The sequence below is a fragment of the Rhagoletis pomonella genome, unplaced genomic scaffold (assembly GCF_013731165.1).
Source record: "Rhagoletis pomonella isolate Grant_MI unplaced genomic scaffold, Rhpom_1.0 Rhpom_scaffold_04597, whole genome shotgun sequence".
NCBI classification, from domain to species: domain Eukaryota; kingdom Metazoa; phylum Arthropoda; class Insecta; order Diptera; family Tephritidae; genus Rhagoletis; species Rhagoletis pomonella.
The window spans coordinates 6,786-15,268 of record NW_023463146.1 but is presented as its reverse complement, the minus strand read 5'-3'; the positions used below and the strand labels follow the sequence as shown (position 1 = coordinate 15,268).

Here is an 8,483-nt window from a genome sequence, read left to right as displayed (position 1 = left end):
ATCGAACCTGCGAATTCGATGTTCAAAGTCAGAAGCGTTAACCACTGAGCTATGTACATCCCGTAAACTCTTGTTGCTAATTCATTTTCCTTATTCAACCAACTACTAAAAATATTAAAAATAAAATGTTAACAAGCCACAATAACATTGAACTATATTTTATTTATATACCAAAATATCGTTAAAAACAAGAACTCAGGCGTTTTAAATTATTTTCTGTTACTTACATTCATAATTTTGCTTTGAATAAAAATGTACTGAAAAGTACTGATTTTTTTAGCATGGAAAAGTCTAATGTACTGATTTCGGGCATAAAAAATCTGGCAACCCTATGCCTACCCTGATAACAGGGCAGGGCGTTTTCTTATCTTACCGGTAAAAATAAATTTGTTATTCCGTAGAGTGAACCTTCACTACATTTTCGAGAGTGAAACTTTACTACATTCGTAATAAAATTTCAAAGATTGGCAATGCAACACAAGCAAATATAGAGCAAGAACAGCTGTTAGCAAAAACCTAAACCTTGGTTGAAATATCTAGTGATGTTCCGATACGAGTACATATGAGTAAATACTCGAATGCCTCTACCAAGTACCGAGTATTTTTTGTACTTCGATGCATGTGACCAAGTACTTGGTGGGTCTCGAGTACATTGTGCAAGTATTTACTCGGTCGAAAAATTTATGCAACTCTAGTCAAATTGGTAAAGTTGCCACAAGGTGGATGTATCGGGTTTGACACGTATCCCATGTGCTGAAGCTTTATGGTATTTCATACAACAATAGCCAGCGTTACGCAGGAAAAATACGTATATACATATTTATGTTAAAAATAAGCATATATTTTCATATTCAAAAAACCGTTTCTGAATTAAATAAGCCATTTCTTAATTAAATTATATCATTATAACTAACATATAAAAGTTGCGAGAATATGTATTTACCTATATGTATGTATATATTAGAAATAAGCATCTATTTTCATATTAAAAAGCCTTTTAGCTTTAAATTATATCTTTGTAACACATAAAAGGTGGTTTTATTTATTTAAAAAAGATTTCAAAACTGTTTTGAAATATTTAGTCCGAGTACTTTTGAGCATGATAAAAATATAGTAAGGTAGAACCGCTGAGAGTCTCTTTTAAAATTCTTGACGTTTCCAAACAATTTAATTTTAAAATTTACTCACAAACTCACACAGCAACAATTTCGAACAATTTCAATTTTTTATTTTCACTTTTATATGATTCTAAAAATGACTTCAAAAAAAAATCATGGCCGACAAATTGAGAGAACGGTTCTACCTTGCTATGTTTTTATCATGCTTTTGAGTACAAGTAGAATCGAGTATTTTCTAGCGATACTTTGAGTAGCATCGAGTACCCCCTTCGATGTTCTAAAATGAGTACTGGTATCGAGTACATGGTGGTATCGGACGAACACTAGAAATATCTAATATATCTGAGCCATGAACAAAAATCAAACCAAAATTTAAAGTTGGGTACAAATTTTTAAAGATTGCATGGGGTCAGCAACAACTTATCGATTGGAAAAATTAATGTGTTAATGAGAATGTGAAAACTCGTATATCGAGACAATAAAGTGGCCGATGAGCTAAAGGTTAGATGAGAAAACGGCCCTATGTATCTTAATAAAAACAATGAAAATTGAAGAAATAAAGATAAAATTTTAATGGCCAAATACATTTGTACAATCGCAGTTTAAAGAACTGGCCAAACCTTACGAATTTTTTATTCAATAATAAGCAATTTTTTGTTTTGTGATGTGTATTTATTATTTTATTTAAAACTTAATAACGAAAATATATTTCATACATATTTTAGAGGGTAATACAAAGCTTTATGAAGGAAACTAAACTTAACAAGTAAGAAAGTCTAAGTTCAGGTGGAGCCGAACATTAAATACCCGGCGCAAGTATTAAATATATGTTCTTTCACCTTTCCGGTGTATCAATTTTGAGTAAATTAGCGTCCTTAAATTTCGAAATATTGCAGTTTCAAGCATTTATGAAATTTACCGTTATATGAAAAGCGGCCGTAATTTTAGTCCGATTTCAATAATTTTCAACGTTTTGCTTTTATGTGGCAAGCACAACAAAAATACCGAGTTTGGTGCAAACTGATAGCACGGCTACCGATATACATATAAGTGGTCATAAGTGGGCGGTGCCACGCCCATTTTCCAAAATTTAACCATAAACGTATTTCTTGGTAAAGAATTGTTGCGAGCATCAATTTTGAATAAGTTAGCTTTAATATTTACTGATTTATCGAAGATTTTGTATTTCTCTAAATTACCGTTATATGGGATGTGGGCGTGGTTATTCTCCGATGTTTAAAGTTTTCGGCCATTTAGTATGCTGTATCCAGGCCAACAACTGTGCCAAGTTTGGAAGAAATTGGTGCAGCGGTTACCAAGATATACACATGTAACCATAAGTGGGCGTGGCTACGCCCATTTTCCAAAAATTTATAATATTCTTATTTTTCGTCTGAAAATTGTCGTAAATATCAATTTTGGGTAAATAATCGTCAGTAGTTACTAAAATATCGCAGTTTCCGTATTTCTGGAAATTACCGTTATATGGGAAGTGGGCGTGGTTACAGTCCGATTTCGCCCATTTTCAATACCAACCTACCTTGGATTAACAGAAACCTACATACCAAATTTTGTTGAGATATCTCAATTTTTGCTCGAGTTATCGTGTACGCGGACGGACGGACAGACGGACAGACGGATGGACAGACAGACATGGCTTAATCGATTTCTCTATTCATTCTGAGCATTTATATATACATTTGTCTATATCTATCTCGATTCGTTTTGGCTGTTACAAACAACCGTTATGTGAACAAAATTAATATACCCTTGTGCACAAGTGCGCTCGGGTATAAAAATATTTATTTTGTTTGTGGGTAATTTGCGTGGAATTTGAAAATATTTGTGGAGATGTGTGGGTAATTAAGATTTCTTTCTGGGTAATTAAACGAATTGAAAACGTGAACGCTGGTAGCAACCGTCAGCTCAGAAAGCAACCAAAACAATTTTTTTTGTTTTCGTTGCTATGCTCCTTGTCGCTTTCTTCGCTTTTCGCTTCACTATGTTCTGCCACATTGAAAAATAAAGGTTTGTTTTTGTAGCTATTATCCGAAAATGTCTTGTCGCTCTCTTTGTCGCGTCACCAGTGTTACCGTTGTGCGACTAAAGTGTAAAATTGACAGTTTTTGGAGATCGATGCCTGTCAGGGTACCGACTTCTTAGAAATAGGCTTATTTTGAAACTTTTCTTAAAAATCATGCGGCTTTTGCCCTTTTTCTTTGATTAAAAATTCTATATACACATTTTGATAATTCTTTATTAAATTTTAATTTGTTTCTTACATATTTAAAAATGCTTTTAGTATTTACATTTCAAAGGCGCTTAAAATTTACATCTCTGGTAAGATTTTGACTGATTTCATCATTTTTATTATGTCAAAATTTGCCCAAAAAAATATCCACAAATAGCAACAATTATTTGTAGCTTAGCATTTCCCCAAGTTATTTGTGTAAATTCATTTTCGCAGCTCCCGGTACAAACAAATAATCTGCTATAATTTATATATAAGCTTAAAAGTCTAAACTTTGTTATAATAATTGTTATCTAGTAATGTTGCTTTTGAGTTATATTGATGTAAATACTTTTTTAACTGCAATTTTTTTTCATAATAAATTCAAAATATGCATATTGCGTATTTTTAGTATATCCTTCATCAATAGGGTTTTATTTTTTGGCAGAAAATTATCTCCATTATCAATTTATTAAAAATAATTCGGCATACTCATAGATGAAATAAAGTCGAGTATAATGTAAGGCGCAGCTTTTTTGACAGATTTCGACTATGAATATGCCACAATAAGTTTCGAGAGGTAAAATAATGAACGTCTTTATATACATGGTATAAAAATAATTTGAATTACTTGAAACACCATTTTCGGCTGTGATACTTTTTTTGCGACTTTCGAAAAACTTTCAGCGGTAACACTGCGCGTCACTATGTTCTTTGCCTAAAGAGTACCCCTAAAGGACCCTTTACATACAACTTTGGCGTTGCGTTGGCGTTGTCGTCGCTTTGACAGCGAGTAACGCCCGTGCTTGCTACAATGAACGCTTAGCAGGGAATAATTTAGTTACTAAATTAACATACCAGCGGCAAATAAATAAAAATTTTATATCAATTGCATTAAAAACTATATTTCTTCCCCGTAGTTGATTAAAAAGGAAAATTTGTTCACATAATTTTGGTTATTTGGAACAGCTGACGAACGACGAACGCGAAAAGTTCAGAGTTGGCCATCTTTCTGTTCTGCTTTTGCGTTGGCGTTGCCCAACTTTGGTTATGTGGAGACTTTCATATAAGTGCATGTATTCACAGTCAGATGTCAAAGCGATGCCAACGCCAACGGAACGCCAACGTTGTATGTAAAAGGGCATTAAGGGTCAAGGAGTACCCAAAGTTAGCCAAAATGCATATGAATAATGTGCTCCAATCAACATTACGATGTCCTAGGGCAGGACCATATACTCCAGCTCTGCATTACATCAGAGTAGCACAAAACTTCTTAAAGGGATTACTCCATAGAGTATCCACCTCCATCCATTGTCCAACGATTTTCGCAGGTAGCTGATAAAAGTTTGTGTATTGTGTGCTCGTTTATGGATGGAATTCCCTGATTCTCCCAAAACTGGAGAAAAAATCAGAAGAAAGGCTGCGGCATCAATTCAAAAGCACAATCTTCCTCTGATCTCTGCGTGTGCGATAATGATTCAAAAGACCCAAGTAGGTCGTTCGGTGAGATCGTATACGCTTAATAGCTACAGTATGTCGTATTATAATGAGTAACATCGATTCAAGGGCTACATCTCGTTTCAAAAAATAAAAATTATAGAAAATTCTATCATAGTCGAAGAGCAACAGTATCCACAATTGAGTTGCAAGCTGAATTTCAAAGGCTACATCTGAATCAAACTGAAACAGTTTCAAAAGTATTATATGATTTTATAATGCAAGAAAAGGATTGCCATTGTTTACCTTCAATTGCCAAAGTTTACGCGCTCACGTCTACAATAAAATTCCTATGATTTAAGTTGGGATTTTAATGTGAAATATGCGTTGGATTCAGCTTTTTAAAATGTCCAGCAGTCGCACGGAATCGACAACACGATCAAAAACAATCATTAATACTCTTTTTCAAAGATATATTGATCACATCTCAACAAAAGCATTTATTTCATATTTTAGTTACCATACACCACTGTCTCTTTTGTAGAAAGTTGAGCATGAATCTTAACAATAAAATGAAAAATTTTAAAATTGAAAACGAAAAATTATAAGAACTTATCAACTTCGTATCAATATTATAAAAAACAAACGCATTAGTCTCTTTCTCTCGTTGTTTAATTTTACGTACTTTTCACTTCTACCGGGTGTCACTGCACACGTATGTATGTATGTTTTTAATTTTATTTATTTCGAGTTTTGCTCAAATATGGAAGATATCATTAATTGAATCCTTTCACACAAGTTATTGTTAAATTAGGTTAAGTTCTTGGAAAATACTCTTAGAAAATTCTCATATAAGGGTTTTTTGATACTAGGAGTTCATTTTTGAAGTTTGTTTTTTATTAGCGCTGCTGTGTATATGGCGCTGTATGCCAATTTTATTGAATTTCATTGAGTGTTTTTAAATAAATACTAAAATTAGAAATTTTCATTATTTGTATTACAAATACCAATTTTTAACACCACAATGAATATTTTAAACAGAAATTAATTAATTTATTATATTGTGTTTTATTCTTTCGTCTACTATTTTTTCAAACTTTCCTATTTCTTTGCTTTTTATTTCGATTATCAAAATCATCTTCATAATTATTTTATTATTTTCCCTTGAGAGTGTAAATTTGCTATTTGAGAATTCTAAAGGTTTTAGTATGAAAATCGCGTGTTTTCGATAACAGCAGTTTATCACTTTATTTGGTGTTTTAATTTAAACAAATTTGGTTTGTGAAAGAAAATATCAACATTATTGTCGGATATTGTTGGTGGAAAATGGCTACAGCTGATGACGTAAATGCAAGCAATAACGTTGTAAATTCTTCACATGACAATGATGACGATGATTTTGAAAATCAAAATAAAAAGAAACAATGGAAAGTTCGAAGGAAAAGTAGACAAAAGAATGAAACAAAATACAATAAATAATTTAATTTCTGTTAGAAATAGTAATTGCGATGTTTGAAATCACATCACGACTGAATTTAATAAAGACTTCTAATTTGAATATTTATTTGAAAAATTCACAAGGAAATTCAATACAATTTTACTTCAGCGCCATCAGGCGCAAAACTAATAATAAAAGAACTTCATAAATGAATTCCTCGTATCATAAAACCCTTATATGGGTATTTTCTAAGAATAATTTTCTAGAATTTAACCTAATTAAACAATAAATTGTGTGCAAGGAGTAAATTAAGGATATCTTCCCTATTTGAGCTGAACTCGAAAAAAGCCATCTACGTAGTATTACTGACATCTAAAACTATCACTTGCATTTGGTCTTACTCAATACCGAGTCAGCAAGTTTGATTTTTTCGCATAGTGTTATATACAGTATATTTTGCTTTGCTGCCTCTATGCTTAAGTGCACGTTTAAGATACCTACCCCAAAATGCGCATCAGAGGCATTATTTTTAACATTTATAAGGAAACTGCTCCGATAGATGCATTTAGCATACCTGCACATTGGCGATACCTGCCTTAAAAATTGTGCGACTAGTATCAATTATCAAAGAAAGTATTACGTTTACCTTCACTGGCCCTACAATTACCTAATTTTACAACTTTTTATTTATTTTGTTCATCTCGCAGAACAGCGAAAATGGCTATAAATTTATGTAGTTATATAGATAATTAGATACTATTCGGTAAAAATTTCTCTTGCAGTAATTTCTACGTGGTAAGTTATTATTTGGTTTCATAGGTATTTGGATACCTTCCTCATTGAAGTAGTAAAGAAAATTCGCTTAAGTGCCTTTTTCGGTTAAGTGCGCAAGTTTTTCGTGCAAAGAAGAATGTGCAGCTAAGCAAAATATACTGTATATGCATTTAATCGAATTATGTGGGGACTCCATATCGTTTTCATACTATGTTAACGATATGTAAGTATCTTGCTAGGCTATTTATTAAACTTTTTTTTACAGTATGATGGAACATTTTCTGATCACTTGGAGATGCTTGTGCAGATGGGTTACGTGGTACTTTTTTCAGCCGCGTTTCCACTTGCTGGCATATGTGCTCTCATTAATAACTTAATGGAGATACGTTCAGACGCTTTCAAGTTGGCTCATGTGCATCAGCGACCCTTCGGGCAGCGAGTGGCCAACATTGGAACATGGCAAAATGCATTTAGCATTCTCTCGCTGGCGGCTGTTATAGTGAATTGTGCGTTGATTGGATTATCGGGTCAAATATCACGTCTGTGGCCAGGTCTCACAACCGCCCAAACAATAATCTTAATTGTCACACTGGAGGTATAACTCATTTTCAGTGATGATTATTTATTTATATTTATTATTTTGGTTCCTAATTTTACAGCATATTATGTTGGCCTTGCGCTCGGCGTTGACATGGCTGCTACCAGAATTACCATCTTGGTTGGCGGCGGAAATTGCTCGCGCTGAACATTGTCGCAGAGAGATGCAATGCAAGGGAACTTCGCCGCGGCCTACGCCACCCACACCGCCATCGACTACTTCCACTCAGCCGGACCAAGAGGTTCTGAACCTTGAGTGTGCTACAACTAACGACCAATCGATGGAAAGTCAAATGGCTGAGGATATTTTATATCAAGAACAGTTCCGACAAACAACCAACTATTCCCAAATAAGTGAAATCACCAATTTCGGTCTACAACGCAATATTGAAGCTGATGTCAACATATTCGAGAACCGGGATTCTTCACCTGATTCGCCACCATCACAAGTAACTTAAGCTTTAACTTCCCACCTGCATATTTGTTAGCGAGTTCTATATATTCCGTTATTGCAGACGAGCACCATATTGATAAGACCTTTACATGAATCTACGCCGCCTAACAGTGGATCGTCAGTGACGAGCTTAATTCAAGACACCGGCCATGGACACGGCGGGTTCGTTTGCATTAAATTCTGTATACATACATATGTATGATATTGCTCCTTACTTTTAAATTTCTCCTTTATAAACAATTTACATATGTATTCCCCCAACCTCTTATAAAGAATTATGCAATTATGGATGGTGTTCTACATTGCCAACTTCTCACTCTAAATCAGCCATCTTGAACGCATCCCAAAACTGAAGAACTACTTTTTATTTTACTGGGAGTATAAAAAAAATGTAATATAAATTTTACATATGAGGCATTCTTTTTTAAGTCGGAC

General features: G+C 33.7%; 1 protein-coding gene across 1 annotated transcript; it reads left to right on the top strand.

The window, feature by feature from the left end:
* The first annotated feature begins 7,261 nt into the window (after positions 1 to 7,261).
* LOC118754770 lies at positions 7,262 to 8,251 on the top strand. The gene is made up of 3 exons (XM_036489653.1): positions 7,262 to 7,592; positions 7,657 to 8,043; positions 8,110 to 8,251. The coding sequence occupies exons 1-3, from the start codon at positions 7,293 to 7,295 to the stop codon at positions 8,248 to 8,250; spliced, it is 828 nt and encodes a 275-aa protein (XP_036345546.1). The 5' UTR covers positions 7,262 to 7,292; the 3' UTR covers position 8,251.
* Positions 8,252 to 8,483: the final 232 nt, after the last annotated feature.

Coding starts and splice junctions, on each gene's coding strand:
- LOC118754770 (XM_036489653.1), top strand. CDS start 7,293: ATGCTTGTGCAGATGGGTTACGTGGTACTTTTTTCAGCCGCGTTTCCA. Junction 7,593..7,656: donor TCTTAATTGTCACACTGGAG/GTATAACTCATT, acceptor CTAATTTTACAG/CATATTATGTTGGCCTTGCG. Junction 8,044..8,109: donor CTGATTCGCCACCATCACAA/GTAACTTAAGCT, acceptor CCGTTATTGCAG/ACGAGCACCATATTGATAAG.